The 16,876-nt window shown below is 35.1% G+C and overlaps 1 protein-coding gene across 3 annotated transcripts; it reads right to left on the bottom strand.

Annotated features, from left to right (window-relative positions):
• Positions 1–87: 87 nt before the first annotated feature.
• On the bottom strand, positions 88–16,126 carry LOC140450220 (uncharacterized). Of its 3 annotated transcripts, none has more exons than XM_072543720.1 (4): positions 15,893–16,126; positions 15,672–15,797; positions 15,498–15,614; positions 88–2,723 (listed from the first exon to the last, which is right to left on the bottom strand). In XM_072543720.1, the coding sequence occupies exons 1-4, from the start codon at positions 16,011–16,013 to the stop codon at positions 1,567–1,569; spliced, it is 1,521 nt and encodes a 506-aa protein (XP_072399821.1). In that variant the 5' UTR covers positions 16,014–16,126; the 3' UTR covers positions 88–1,566. The 3 variants fall into 3 exon arrangements, with proteins under 3 accessions (XP_072399821.1, XP_072399823.1, XP_072399824.1); XM_072543722.1 differs by having other exon boundaries at positions 1,567–2,723; positions 15,672–15,755; XM_072543723.1 differs by lacking the exon at positions 88–2,723 and adding an exon at positions 13,386–14,053.
• Positions 16,127–16,876: the final 750 nt, after the last annotated feature.

A 16,876-nucleotide genomic window follows, 5' to 3' on the forward strand; every position in this document is an offset into this window, starting at 1 on the left:
ACCAAAGCCTACAGTATGTAGGGCTGTAGAGGACTAGATCTGAGAAAGTCATTAGTAATATTGGGAGAGGATCCCAAAACAAACACATGGGAAAATCTTCATTGGTGGACCATGTACAAAAAGAACAGGGAAACTGCTCCATATGGGCAGGAGCAAACTGAGAACAATAACAGGAATGGTGACCGGTCATGCACCAGTAAGATAATTCCTGCATGAAATATGCATTCACAATATTAACCGCAGACTCTGCGATAAGGAATCAGAAACTGTATTTATTTATGTAACAATAAAACACTGAAAACTTTGTTTTCAAAACTTCCACAAAATTTATTATAAAATCTTATCACTACAGCTGTTTCGACATAGTGCCTTTCTCAAGTGATCTATTTTTGGTATGCATTTACACTTTATAGTCGTTAACGAAATATTTTGAGGAGGAGAGAACTGTTTGTCTCATATTGGTCATTCAGAATGATGTCTGTTTTTTAATTTGTTAATTTCCATAGATTCTAACAAAGATAGCTTAGGCCTTTATTTTGAATGTGAAGAATTTGAAATTCGTCATCAAAACAAATTTCACACTTGTAAGGCTTTTCTTCAGTGTGCCTTACCAAATGACTTTTCAAAACACTTGCTGCAGAAAACTGCTTAAAATAAATTTCACACTTGTACGGTTTTTCCCCAGTATGCAATCTCAAATGTTATTTTAAGTTCCCTGCGTGATTCAATTTCTTAGAACAAATTTCATACTTGTAAGGCTTTTCTTCACAGCGCACAATACCAAATGTGTTTTCAAACTACTTGCTGTAGAAAACTGCTTAAAACAAATTTCACACTATGTCTGATGGCATATGGCAATTATATATTCTTGTCTTTTCGTGTCTGGAACTTTATAAAACTCTTATTTGAAAGAGTTGATGTAAATAGGCCTTACTTTTACGCACGAGAAACGTTTATTGTTGTGCTTCAACAATACAAAAACTAGGGCTCTTTTAATAGCCACATCAAATAATAAAGTAAATACTAATTATTTTTAAATACTTTGAAAATAAACCCTCACATAACGTCAAATTTGTAAGACTCCCGGGTCAGCTGAGTGGCAATTGTAGGACTCCTATTGGTTGGTTGAAAAAAGCTGGTTAGCATGGACCAGTATCGAGGACATAAGTTGTTTTGCATGTAAAGGTGGTTTTTAACATGCTTTTACCACTGATAATATTTTTTACACGAATCCGATAAAATAAACCACTTTGGCTACAACAGAACAATGCATTGGCACATCTAACTGAACTTTGATTTTTGTGTGACTTATGCTTGAATAAATTTCTCACTTAACGCTTTTCTTCAGGGTGCACTCTCAAATGAGTTTTTAAAGAATCTGCTTTTTACAACAAATTTCACAGTAGTAAGCTTTTCTCTTCAGTGTACACTCTCAAATGTCTTTTGAAAGAATGTGCTTGGCTAAACTGTTTAAAACAAATTTTACACTTGTAAGGTTTTTCTCCAGTATGCACTCTCAAATGTGTTTTCAAAGAATCTGCTTGAGTACATTATTTACAGTACATTTCACACTTGTAAGGTTTTTTTAGTGTGCACTCTCAAATGTTTTTTGAAAGTATCTGCTTTGCGAAACTGTTTACAACAAATTTTACACCTGTAAGCTTTTTCTTCAGTGTGCATTATCAAATGTGTTTTCAAATTACATGCTTGGCTAAACTGTTTACAACAAATTTCACACTTGTAAGGTTTTTCTTCATTGTGCACTATCAAATGTGTTTTCAAATTACATACTTGGCTAAACTGTTTAAAACAAATTTCACACTTGTAAGGTTTTTCTCCAGTGTGCACAAACAAATGAAGTTTCAAAGATTTTGCTGTAGAGAACTGCTTAAAACAAATTTTACACTGGTAAGGTTTTTCTCCAGTGTGCACAAACAAATGTATTTTCAAAGTACGTGCTACAGAAAACTGCTTCAAACAAATTTCACACTTGTAAGGTTTTTCCCCAGTATGCACTAACAAATGCGTTTTCAAATTACTTGCTGTAAAAAACAGCTTAAAACAAATATCACACTTGTAAGGTTTTTCTCCAGTGTGCACCATCAAATGTGTTTTCAAATAACTTGCTGTAGAAAACTGCTTCAAACAAATTTCACACTTGTAAGGTTTTTCCTTAGTGTGTACTCCCAAATGCGTTTTCAAAGAATGTGCTTGGCTAAACTGTTTACAACAAATTTCACACTTGTAAGGTTTTTCTCCAGTGTGCACCATCAAATGTGTTTTCAAATAACTTGCTGTAGAAAACTGCTTAAAACAAATTTCACACTTGTAAGGTTTTTCTTCAGTGTGCAATATCAAATGTTTTTTCAAATTACATGCTTGGCTAAACTGTTTAAAACAAATTTCACACTTGTAAGGTTTTTCTCCTGTGTGTCTTCTCAAATGTCTTTTCAAATCCCCTATTTCAATAAACATTTTCAAACAAATTTCACACTTGTAAGTTTTTTCTCCAGTGTGAACTTTCATGTGTCTAGTTAAACTAATTTTGTAACCAAACTGCTTGAAACAAATTTCACAATTATAGGCTCCCTGTCTAATCTGAGTTTTTATATTTTTATTCATGGGTTTCCCTTCTGCAGCTCGACTCATATAATGTCCTTTATGGGATAAATGTTCAAAAGATGTCCCTATACTTTTCGATTTGTTCTCCTCCTGAGCAAAACCTAAAATACAAACCATTTTTTACAAGAGAAAAATGAACTCAGACACAAAGTAATAAACAAAGTAAAGCATAATACATAAAATGCTTTTGCAGACAGTAAAATTCTACCCACTTATACACCACATATGTTTCAGGCACATGCGTTTTTATTTTGTGGATGCATAAGCCGCACATCTGTTTTAAGCAAGTCTTGGAAAATCAGTAAAATAGACGACAAGTCTAAGACGCTAATGACAACCGTTTGATACGCTCACGAAGGGTAATTCTAACAAGTGTTGCCATAATTATACAAAATATATTTTCTTATGAAAAAAATTTAACGATTTTTAATTATTTTAACATTTTATTCTTAACTACTTTAAGAAGAAATTACTGTTGTTGGCAGTTTCATGTTAAATATGGTTATGTTAAGTTTAGTTAAGTTAGATTAGATTAAATTTTTCAAATTAAATTTTTAGTTATTTTAAAAGTTAAAAGTAACAGAGTCGAATGTACATAAAATTTGAATTTAAAATTTTTTGTGGCGTGGGAATATCCGCCATCTTGTTTTGAAAGATTAAAAAACTTGATTATTTTAAACAATATTATTCATTTTTACATAAGCTAATAGTAAAAATCACTGATATTTTAATTACGTTTATGATTAAGCAACTTACATAATTTTGTTGGCTTTTCACTTAAATTTTTTTGGTTATTCTATTTTGTTTGTATTTCTTCTATTTTTGGTCTATTTTGGATGGAGAAAAAGTATCAACAGATCAATGTGAGATATATTTGCTATAAAATACTATTTTAATAAATTAAAATAATATACGACGACAAATTTTGATACAACTTTTATTGACTAAGCTAAATGTGTGTACAGAACTGAGTTTTGAATGATACTCCTAAAAATACATTACAAAGCGTCTAACAGAAGCCCCTATAGAAGGGGAGGTCGTTTCTTTAAAAAACTATAAAATTTTATCTTGGGTAAGCACGTATTGTCCTTCTCAGAAATACATAAATACGGAGCGGGCACGAGAACAATGAACCGCTTGATTCGACTAACTGTAAATGTTAAAACTACCTAATTTCTAAAGACAGGGGTTATTATCTACAAAATTTCCCCCAAATATGTAAAACCGATAAATATTTTAATCTTTTAATAGATTTCTGGAAGCTAATTTACCCAAACTTTAAGAATTACCGATATCAATCTAAAATAGTAAAGTAAAATCGACAAACAACATGAAGTAAATTATAATGAGACGGAACATGCCGCCCGCCTTGAACTGCTGAAGTTCAAAATGAAGTTGTCGGTTGACGTCGATAATCTAGCTGATCGGAAGTGGACACAACTTCTTCACGCAACGTCTGTACTCTCCAGTTTTGGTTTTTTAAGTTACCACTCTGACAATGGCGTCCTCCCCAGGGTGCACCGACGTGATGCGTCCAACTGCCCATTGTAACGGTGGCAAATTGTCCTCAAGAATTAAAACCAAAGCGTCGACCACTATTCCATTATCAGTAGCATTAACATTATTGCTGCTGATCAACTGATGAAGATATTCCTTATACCATCGTTTCCAGAAGTGCTGCTTCAACTGTTGGGCGTGCTGCCAAGCTGATAATTTATTGGCTGACATATCCAAAAAGTTAGTCTCAGAATAGCTTGTCATCGGACCACCAATTAAAAAATGTCCAGGGGTAAGGGGAAGCAGGTCATTTGAGTTAGACGACATAGGAGAAATAGGACGAGAATTTAATATTGCTTCTATTTCAATAAGATAGATTTCTAATTGTTCATATGTTAACAAAGTATCATCTACAGTGCGAATTAAATGATTCTTAAAGGACTTAACCGCTGCTTCCCAAATTCCTCCAAAAAGGGGAGATTTGGGCGGTATAAAATGCCAAGCGAACCTTTCAACATCCGAATATTTCCAACGGCATTTTGATAATCTGACGAGTTAAATAATTTATACAGCTCGCGACTTGCTCCCACGAAATTGGTAGCGTTACCCGAATATACTTCTGCACATTTCCCTCGTCTGGCACAAAAACGGCGAAAGCTAGCTAAAAATGCTTCGGTGGTTAAGTCGCTTACTAGTTTTAAATGAACTGCTCGTGTAGACTTGCATACATACACTGCGACGTATACCTTTAATCGTCTACGATTGCGGAACTTTTTCTCCTTGATAAACAAAGGACCGCAATAATCGACTACGGTTTTAAGAAAAGGTCGAGATGGAGTTACTCGGTATTAGGGAAGGATACCCATTTTATGATTAGCCGGACGAGGTTTTACGCGAAAACAAGAGATGCATCGATGTAAAAATTTTCGAGTTACATTACGTCCGTCTAAAGGCCAATAAATTTGGAGCACGGAGTATAAGGTGGTTTGGGGACCAGCATGTTTTAATTTTACGTGTTCTTCACGTATAATTAATCGAGTAATGTAATCATTAGCTGGCAGCAAGATTGGATGTTTTTGAGACTCAGATAACGAGGATCGATTAAGTCTACCACCAACGGAAAAATAAATACTAAAGTAAATACCGCTGACTTCCAGTAAAAATGAATGCTGAAGTGTTGCATAAAGCATAAAGCGAAGTAGAAGTAAAGCGCCGCATAACTACAATCGCGGTAACGATATTAAGCTGAGGGGGGGCACGCGAGATTTTGCACAAATCAATCGCACAAAAATATTTCCCTCAACATCAACAGAACGACAATAAAGACAAGCGCCGTAAGCTTTTTCGATGGCATCGCAAAATCCATGAATTTGGATATCGACGGGATTTGGTATTGTAATACAACGAGAAAAATTTAAATGTTCGATAAGTTTTAATTGAGCCTGAAATGACAACCATAAATAGTGACTTTCGAGCGGAAGTGATTCATCACACGTTACTCCCGATTTCCAGCACATCTGCATAATTATTTTTGCGTATACGATAACTGGGCCCAACAAACCCAGCGGATCAAACAATTTTGCGATTTGTGACAAAATAGAGCGTTTAGTTACAGTTGCGATACTTGAAATGTCCGACTTATAACATAGAGTATCTTCGCGAGAATTCCATTGAATTCCTAATGCCTTTATGGTGGCATCAGGATCTAGAGACATGTGAGTACTCTCATCGTGTTTATTTTGATCAACTATTAAAGAGCTATCATTTCATGCCCATTTTCGAAGAAGAAAACCGCCTTTTTTTAACAATGCGATAAGATCTTCTCGCAAAGCGGACGCTTCTCCGCGAGTCTTTGCACCAATGAGAAGATCATCGACGTAAAAGTCTCTGTTTAATGCGATAGATGCGAGAGGATGCGCAAGACCCTCATCTTGAGCTAATTGCTTAAAAACCCGAGTTGATAAATATGATGCTGGAGCGGTACCGTACGTGACAGTATTAAGAATGTACGTTTTGATTGGCTCTTGTAAACTTTTCCGAAATAAATTTTTTTGATAAACTGCGTCATCGGGATGTACAAGAATTTGGCGATACATTTTCTCTGCGTCGGCTGTCAATACGAATATATGTTGACGATAACTAAGAAGAATGACAAATAAGTCATCCTGCAGCTTGGGACCGACCATTAAGGTCTCATTGAGCGATATTCCCGTTGACGTTTTTGCCGAGCCGTCAAAAACTACGCGAGTTTTAGTTGTGAGACTATCTTGTTTTAATACCGCGTGATGAGGAAGATAAAATCCAATTTCTTGGCCATTTACATCATTTGTATAAGACATGTGTGTTAATTTCTCATACTCAGTCAAAAAAGCAGAATAGTCCAGCTGCAAAACAGGATCTTTACGAAAACGATTTTCTATCACCCAATTTAGATTTTTTGTCATTCAATGGCAAACGATGTATCTATCATTAACATCTCGAGTAGTGTGACACTGGTAATGCTCTTCGCATGCCTTTTCTTCCGATGGCAAAATTTTGATGCTTGGAATTTCTTCCATTTCCCAGAAGCGATTTAAATTGAAGTCCGACATTAGACTATTTAGTGTAAGATGACACGAAATATGGTGCAATCGAGACGAACAACATTAGGCTGATTTTTCAACGATATTTGACCTACACTAAGCAGTTTGTAAAATAATTTGATTCCCAAAAGAGCATCTACTTTTGGGTAGGGTTTGGGTAGGTATCAGGTTTGCAAAATTCAGAATCAGCTAACATGATATTTTTTGGTATTTCGAGTTGAGTAGGATTTATTTGAATCGACGGCATTGTTTTGCTGATTTGTGGTAAAATCAACAGTTTTTTGAAATTTGCTAAAACGCGATTTGATTGTAGCATGAGCAGAATTTGTTATTTTAGTCGATAAATCATCTACCCCGGAAACTGTGATATTAACGGGTTTTTGATCTATATTCAAAAATTGAGCCACGGATTCGGTAATAAAATGTGCTTGAAAACCAGCGTCCAAAAACACTCGACAAGTTTTAGCTTTTCCGCGACCGTTTACGATATCTACCACTGCGGTAGCTAATAGTACTTCCGTGGATACATGAGCGTGCAAATTTACGCTAGTGCTAGGTGTATCTGTGTTTGTATTTTTATTGTTATTCGAAGCTTTTTTTGGTATATCGAAATGTAACAAACTATTGTGTTTTTGATGACAAATGCGACAGTTGGAAGCGGTGCATTGTAAGACGCGATGATTTTTGCGTAAGCAATTAATACACCATCCACCTTTTTTAGCAACGTCGTAACGTTCAACAGGCGATAACGATGTGAATTCACGGCAGGACCTTACATAATGCTCACCTTCACAAAAAATACAACTATTTTGTGCAGTAGTTGCAGTATACGTTTGATGATTTCGCGAATGCAGAGTAATGTTCGATGATTTTTATTTATTTGTTGGAGGATTTTCGATAGTAGCTTGCTGAGATCGCGTGTTTTCGAGTTGAGCTTTTTTATTTAAAAACGACATCATTTGTTTCATTGTTGGATTACGCGATTCGTTAGTACTCTCCCATCGTTCGCGGAAACTATTGGTGAATTTGTCTTTAAATAAAATGAGTTCACCAAGATGTTTTAATGCTCTTAAATATTTTTGAATATGATCCAAGAATGCGCGAGTTGAAAATTCTTTTGACATGCACGGTGTGTCAATTAGCGATTTGATGTAACTATCTCGAATGAGCGTTCTTGTAACAAATTCCACGCGACATCATAATTTTAAGCAGACGATTCGATAGAAGATATTATGTCAGCAGCTTCTCCTTCTAAACAACTTTTCAAATAAAATAGTTTTCTCATGGGAGAAATCCTATTATCTTAATGAACTAATGAATTAAATAAATCAAAAAAGCCTAACCACGTGTCTATAGCCCCAGTAAACCTAGGTATACTTAGAAGGGATGCTACCGGGAAGTTTGTTGCAAAATTATTTGCTACAGGAGCAGTTAATGCAATGTTGTTTGCGGATTGAATTTCTGTCGACAACGACGATGAAGAAAAGCTAGAAAATATTGGTTCTGGTGGTGTATCCTCCACCGTTGACGATTTTAATTTTTCCGTAATTCGACCCGACAACTTTGTGGCGATTGCGTATGTTTTATAATATTGTTCCTCAAATTCTACACGATAATTGTAAGTTCATCCGATTCCTTAATATTTCTAATTCCGTTTGAACGATTTCAAAATTTTCACGAACCTTTTCTATGTCCTGATACCGTTTTTCTAGGCTTAAAAAATCTGTTTTAGGATTGTATTTATTTAAAAAACTTTCGTATGTTGTTAAAGATCGTTTGGCATTACCGTGTTTGACATTAAGGGATTTAACTTGGTCTTCAGTCATTTTAAATCTTTATAATATATAAATAAAAATAAAAATAAACAACCAAAAAAACTAGAATTTGCCACGACAAAACGGTAATAAACAATTTAAATTATGCGATCAGTTTGTCAAATTCCTACTAATTAATTTTGAGCAAACTCGAAATAGAGAGCATATTAATTTTTATGAACAATAAAAGAAATACAGCAAAAAGAATGGATTAATTGAGTGGTTCGCATGACTTACTTTAAACTGGTGACTTTCGGTACTTCTGGTGTTGACAGCTATGATTTGATTTAATGCTATGATGACCGTTGTTGTGAATGGCACAGAAATACGACGACGATATGTGATGAATCCTTGCGAATTCCGACGAAAATGCCATGATTTATTCTTGATACACCTCACTTACGGCCACTTTACGTTGATTTAAAGTGATAAATTACAATACAATAAAAAGCCCTATTTTTTCGACAATAACTAATCTCAGTTCTTCAATTACGACACGAAAACATAATATCAATCATATAAGCAAATAAAATCATAAGCAAGAGTTTGTCTCTTCCCCTAAAACTACGTCTAGTTAAATGCTACATTTTTCCGATCTTACTATATGGTATATAGGCCTGGACGCCGACAGAGACGCTCACGAGAAAACTAGAAGCATTCGAAATGTGGGTGTACCGACGCATTCTTCGTATATCCTGGACCGAACATGTCGCCATCATAGAGGTACTCCAAAGAACCGGAAAGGAGAAAGAAATCGTGAGCACAATCAAACAGAGAAAGCTTGAATATCTAGGCCGCATATTGAGACACGATAAGTACCGCCTACTTCAATTGATTGTCCAGAGGAAAGTAGACAGTAAGCGAGGGCCAGGCAGGAGAAGACACTCGTGGCTCCAAAATCTGCGGAAGTGGTTCGGGCTCACATTGGTCGAATTATTCAGAAGCGCCGCAAACAAGATCAGAATTGCCATATTGATAACCAACGATAGTTGATAGGCCCAATATATTTAGGACACTCCAAGCAAAAGACCTGTACAAACTTCTTCACGGTACAAAAATTGTAGGAAACAACAATGGGCAGTAAACACAATAAACTTCAGCTTCAGTGATAACGGAGATCTTTTGGATCAGACGGGAAAAAACAAAAGCAGCAGAGGACAGTTTGATCAATAGTCAAATACCCGGGGTAGGAGCTCTTACCACATCTAGACGGCGGCAGGCAACCGACCATCAGATATCCGTCAATTTTATGTAGTGTTCGCACTATACAGCAACTAACCACTGATTTAGCAGTTATTGCTGTTTTGCTGGAAGAAGGGATTGAAGGGAATGAGGTATCTAAAAGGAAAGCTAGGAAGACAGGAAAAAGAAAAATATGGTTACATAAAAGTTTTATGGAAAGGAAAACTGAAGGGGAATTTTTCACATACAAAGAATTATTATATGATGAAGTAAAATTTCATCAATCCTTTCTTCTTCTTCTTCAAGTGCCCTGTCCGTTGCGAACGTTGGCTATTAACATGGCAATTCTGATCTTGTTTGCGGCGCTTCTGAATAGTTCGACCGATGTGAGCCCGAATCACTTCCTCAGATTTTGGAGCCACGAGTGTCTTCTCCTGCCTGGCCCTTGCTTACTGTCTATTTTTCCCTGGACAATCAATTGCAGTAGACGGTACTTATCGTGTCTCAATATGTGGCCTAGATATTCAAGCTTTCTTTGTTTAATTGTATTCACGATTTCTTTCTCCTTTCCGATTCTTTGGATTACCTCTATGTTGGTGACAAGTTCGGTCCAGGATATACGAAGAATGCGTCGGTACACCCACATTTCGAATGCTTCTAGTTTTCTCGTGAGCGTCTCTGTCAGCGTCCAGGCCTCCACACCATACAGTAAGATCGGAAAAATGTAGCATTTAACTAGACGTAGTTTTAGGGGAAGAGACAAATCCCTGCTTATGAGGAGCTTTTGCATATTGCTAAATGCTGCTCTAGCTCGTTCTATTCTCGCCTTAATTTCTGTGGCCTGTTCCCATTTTGCATTTATCAATCCTTTAGGATGTCGAAATATCAGTTCAATTATTTGTTGTCAAAAGTCGAACATTTATTAATAAAAAGAAATAGGTACTATATTTGAGGCCATTATTTGCAAAACTTGCTCTTTGCACGAAAGTAATTTGTTGGGAAATCGAAAAAAAAAAACGATTAACGGCCGAGTAGTGTTTAGCTCACAACGTAAAATTTTTTATTAACGTTGCTTAGAGTTTTTAGCAATAGAAATTAGAAGTTTCTAGCCTAAAATGTTTACAGAGTTAAACAAAAAAAATAATGTATATTGCAAACAACCAGTTTTGCAAATAAATATATAAACAAATAACAAACCGTATTCAATAAAAAACATAAGGGATTTATTCATGAAAATAAAACTTTATCATTTTTAGTCATACAAAGAAAATGTTTAAACAAAAAAATCTAGGTAATCAAATCAAACAACAGTCATTTTCTGCATGTTGGCAATTTTCCAAACCATCAACGGTTTCTTCTGGTGAGGTAGAATCTGTTTTTAAGTGTTTATTGTAAAAATCGAGTTCAGGAAGACTTCTCCAATTTTCTCCGTAGTGTTTTATCCCCCTTTAACTCTTTTCCCAATGGTAACTTCTTAGGAGCCATTGATGAAAGACGAAAATTTTTCTTACAGATGCTTTTAGGTTTTCCAACGTCATTTCGGTAATTGGGTTCACCTTGGACTAGAACATTGTTGCCTCTTTTGTAAAAAATAAACCGCTTTGCCTTATTAAATTCAAAGTGCCATGAACTAGGCAGCTTAATAACTCGTTTTTTTTGTGTCCTCCAATCAAACACATCCCAATCGATACCGATTTTCCGTACAGTGGAATGATTTCTGATTAAATCGTCATAGTCACTAATTTCCACGATAACAGAACTTTTTTTAATGTCTTTTTCTATAAGGCCGAAAATACGATCAGGCGGAATAAAGGAATGACCGACGACCGGAAAAATTAATTCAATTTGTTTAATATGATTCGGCGATTCTTCTAGAAGCCAATAAGACAACATTGCCATTATATTCGAATTTTTGTTTTGTCCGCCACAACCATCAGCGAACAAACGTACTGTTTCTATGCCGACATCAAAATCAAAATTCTTTAGAGCATGTTGCAAAGCTGACGCTATTGTATTAGAATCTTTTCTAGAGTCAATTTCTGTCCACACGTAAGAAAACACATTTGTTGGTCTTAATTTATCGGTAGAAGTTCCAGTAACAATTGTAAAATTATTATAGTTTATTTGCTGGCTGAAATATGCTGCTTGATCAGGCAGTCTAGGCAGTGCTAAGTTTTTTTGGCAGTCGAACGAAAAGTAAGTTGTGTTGAGTTTTGGATTTTTAAGGAGTTTGAAAAAAGCCTTTGCTTTTACGATATGAATACGATGGTCAGTGGTTTTGCCGAACAGCTAAAGAAGTGCTACTTTTAACTGCTCCTTTGTTCTCAAGCAAATGAAGCAACAGTCAGTCAGCGGAGTTCCAAAAGCGATGTTGTAGTTAACATTCACATACTTTCGAAAATAACTAAGCTTCACATGCATAGGCTGAGGCACTCTCTGAAGATAATGGCCGAAAAGTTTCTTAAAATTCAAGTCACATGGCAAGTAGACCCTCACGCTTGTCTTGCTTCTACAGTAATGAGATTCTGTACATGTTATGGATTCTATAAATTTTTTGATGCAGTTTCTTTTTTCATCATTTTTTGGACCCACTCTATTGCCACCTCTACGTTCTCTTGGTAGCTCCCCAGTTATATTTCTTACAACTCTTTGTATGCGGTCCTTGCTTAAATTCGTGATTCCTAGAAACGACTTGGCACATACTCTAATCATCTTACCCTCACTCAAACGTACACGGTATTTTATCGACACTGTAGCACGATTAGATTTTCCTCTTTTCGGTTTCTGTCCCTTACAACAAGCCAATATTAGAAGGTCTTGTTTACTTTTATCTTTTGACTGATAAAGGTAGGCATGAAAATCTATCACTTGCTTCATCGTGAGTGTGGTACAATAATACAGCAATCCGGGTCGTCCATTATGACCACAAGTTGGAAAGGCCAGCAGTGCTTTTGATGTATTTCTGTAACAATACAACTCTTTTAATAAACTTTGTGTGTAGCCCTACTCAACGTTAAATCGCGAAAAAAAGCAAAACTCCATAAAAATCAAACGATTGTCGCACAAGTCTAAAATTATAAATTTTAATATGAAGTACTTACCTAGCAAGTTTATCTACATTCCTTTTATGTGTTTCTGGTTGAAGAACTTTTTTGCGTCCTTTTCCCTGTGGACTGCGTTTATCATAACAACCATTTTCACTTAATAACTCCATAACAATAAAACAACTGTTCCTAATTCGCCAAAATACAACTATTTATTCGCTTGAATAATTACAAACTACTGAAAATTCGTTTCTTCAACACAGCTGTTGTAATAGCGTGTTCGTCACGTGAACCAACCGGCCAATTTCATTGGACGTAGAGCAAACAGCAAGTTTTGCAGGTAAACGTTCAAAGCAAAGACAGAGTTCTGCAAATAACTGTAAGTTTCTCGACAGCATGTGTATGCTAAAGAACGAGTTTTGGGAAATTCTGATTATATCATTCGATTCCTATTTAAAATTGAAATAAACTTAACAAAAAAAATAATTTTCGGAACTTTTGTCAATTAGCGAGTTTTGCAAATAATGGCCTCATTTAGACAAGCAATAACTGGAGTTGAGAAATTGGCATTTGGTTTGAGGTAAGTTTATTTATAAAAAAATAAGTACAAAAGTATCACATAATATATTCTATACATTCTAAATTAAATTTTATAAAAAAAAAGTGTAGATATATCATTACTCAACATTCTCAGTGTGCGAACTTGTACATGATGACAGACACGAGTCTGTCGTGGCTGATGAAAGTTGCTGGTAATGAGAAGTAATGCCTGGAAACTGTTGCTGAAGCAAAAGAGGACTCGCAACACCCATGTCAACGTAATTATGATTTTGGGTACTTGTTCCTGGTTGCTGATACCAATCGTATGCACTTGACTGTTGGTGAGGCCTTACTGGAGTTAAAAGTTGTAGTTCTATCTCAGATACAATATTAAATATTTTAGTCTTTGCCATGTGTTGGTACACTGGAGGAAACATTTTGTAGGTTTCGCTAATACCATTCAGAAAAGCGTCTATTGCATTAGTGGTTGTGGGTTGCTCATTTTTGCTTATAATGTATTTCATCAAAGCGGTTGATGATGATTCAATGGTTTCAGAATGAGATACTTTTGATCTTCTCGATTTGTGTGCTGATGGACTTTTAAATGTTTTAACTTGGTTTTCAGGTTGTGAAAGCTGGGAACTCTCTCCAGTCTCTAACTGAGTACTTGACTCCTGTTCCCTGCTCGATTCTTCTTCATTTTGATTCTCCTCTACAACTGTTAACTCGTCAGATTCATTTTCTGATGCAATATTGGATATTGTGCCTCGTTCTTGAAAGTATGGTATTAAAAAATTTAACTATTTGTCACACAAAAAATCAAATAAATAAAACATCAAATTGGGAAGAAATGTATCAGCCAAGGATTGAAGAAGCAAGCTTTATGATGGGTCTTAAAATAAACAGAGATAAAACAAGAATAATGATAATTGACTGAGCTAACAACAATCAAAATGATCTAACCATGATAAACAATATTGCTGTTGTAGATAAATTTGTGTAGCTGGGCTCTAACTAACACTGGGGGCTGTGCTGAAGAAATAAAGTGCCATTGAAAGCTAAAAAGATTATAGATGTATTTAATATGTACTGCTGGAGACAGATCTCGAGAATACCATGGGCAGCCCTAAGAACAAAAGAATCTATACTGAATCAGCCAAACATAAAGACAAGACTAAGAACACAAATATTAGAATAAATAATAAGCCATTTTGAAAAAATAAAGAACTGAAAAGCAAAGAAATGGTCTTGAAAAACTTACCATCCAGGGAAAGGTACTTAGGCAAAAAGATCTCCCACACAATACACTGAGCATATTATTGCTACTATTGCTGTTTCATTGTCAGAACATGCTAGAATGGCAGCAGGTAGAAAGATGTGGAGGAACGTTGGAAAAATCAGCTAATAGCTTCATGATATCATGATAATTGCATCAGGTTAACAACTAAGTAGAAGACGTATCAGCTAAAAAGACAGTATTTTTTTTTTTAATAGATTTGAGGATATTAAATAAATTTTAAAAAATTCCACATTAGGCATTGAAAGGAATTTTAAAAAATTTATTTAAAGTTATAAAAAAACTGATGTATCAGGTTTCAATTCTTTAGTTGAACAAAATGAAACTGATGTAAATTAAAAAATATATTTTTAGTTATCTTATATGGAATCAGGAAACTGATGCATAATTTATTAAAATTAATCTGAAACTATTTTGTATACCATGCATCTGATAATTTTAAATTAAATCTCTTAAACTTAGTCTTGTCTAGTTTCTTTCTAGGTTTTTTTAATCTTATATTATTCTTTTCTTCTGAAAAGAGGTAACACAAAAAAGTTGTTGAATATTATTTTACCAACCCAATAAATCTATCACAGAATGTATAAAAAACATTTCAAAATAAAATCTCAAGTAACATGATGCAAAACTTGGCAACTATGTGTCTACAAGAGCATCTTATGTATTAGTTATAGTATTATGACTATGGCAACACTTAACATTAATTTCTATCTGAAGCAGAATTAATTGATTTACATTTCAATATTTCAGATTCGTAATGCATATCTCTGTATGAGTAACCAACAACTTAAAGATTCATAAAAGGAATAAATGAAAATATCATACTAAGGCACATAAAGAAAAAATCAGGTTTTGATATATGAAATACCTCAATTATATAAACATAAGTTCCTCTACATTTTTTTATTATTTATCTCACCTGAGGTATCTTCATTCTTGAAGTCCCAAAGATCAAGAGAGGTGGATAGCTGACTCTCTATATATCTTGGATTATCTTCAACAAACTCTTCATTAATTTCAGCTTTTACAGTCCTATCTAAAAAAATTTAATTTCATCAAAGTTTTTAGTAGTAATTATTATTACTGATCTTACCTGAGTTATAGTCATCTAGTTCATTTTTCAAGTCTCTCAGATCAAGGGAGGTGGATACCTGACTCTCTACATATCTTGGATTACCTTCAACAAACTCTTCTTTAATTTCAGTTTCTACAGCCCTAGCTAATAAAAAATACGAATTACATCTCATTTTTTAGAACTAATTACCAAAGAATATAGACGCTAATTACTATTTGTCTTGGCGGTTTTTGTCTTACCTGAGTTTGCTTCTGGTCCACTCTTTAAGTCCTCACAATCAGTTGATGTAGATAGCTGATTCTCTATGTGTCTTTGACCACTTTCAACAAATTCTTCGTTAATTTCAATGTTAGATTCCATAACTAAAACAACTCGGTGATCTCTCACCTCATCCCACAATATTTAAATATTAACATTAACATAACCACCGACATAACACAAGAAGCGAAACGAATGGCTTTTTCGCAATTCAAATTTCTTTGCGCATGTGCCATGTGCGAATCCGGAATCCGCCATGTTCTTAGTTTAGTTGTCAACCTCAAAACTGAAGTTTGTTTAGGAAGTGTCATAGGAAGTGTTGTTTGGTGTTCAGTGTTCGTTTTTTAATAGTTAAAATGGTTCGGAGACTTACTACGGTTGCCTCTTCCGACTGGGGTGGGGATGCTTGAGTTACGTCACCAGAATATACAAGAATACAAAACCCATTTATTCGCGATTGAAACGCGAATGTAGAGGACAGGTCGATTGCAGTGTTGATTGGTTGAAGGGGAAGACTTACGTCACGAGAGTACAGTTTCGGGCTTAATGTTCATTGGTTAGGTGGAAGAGGCAACCGTAGTAAGTCTACGAACCATGCCCACGGCTCAACTCTACTATGACCATGTGTGTTCGTATATTCTATGCTATGACATCAACAGACAAATAAGAAAAGAAGGGTTAAAATGTCATGTCAACAAGTCAACTATGATAGTGATGTTACTTTTTTACCGATCGATGATGTTAAAACATTCATGTTTAAACTCCATTTGCTTAGCTCGGGCATATTTTGACAGATTCATTGTCGGAAACCTACAACACAATTCCTACTTCTCAGTATTAATAGCTCAAGTATCCTACTATTGCAGACTTCTTTCTTTAAAAAAAGAAGAATTATTCTAAATAATGAAAGTTTAGTCGCTCCGTGCGTGACTGACGCGACACCTACCGCCTTCATCTGACAATTT

Source organism: Diabrotica undecimpunctata, chromosome 9 (genome assembly GCF_040954645.1).
Source record: "Diabrotica undecimpunctata isolate CICGRU chromosome 9, icDiaUnde3, whole genome shotgun sequence".
Taxonomy (NCBI): domain Eukaryota; kingdom Metazoa; phylum Arthropoda; class Insecta; order Coleoptera; family Chrysomelidae; genus Diabrotica; species Diabrotica undecimpunctata.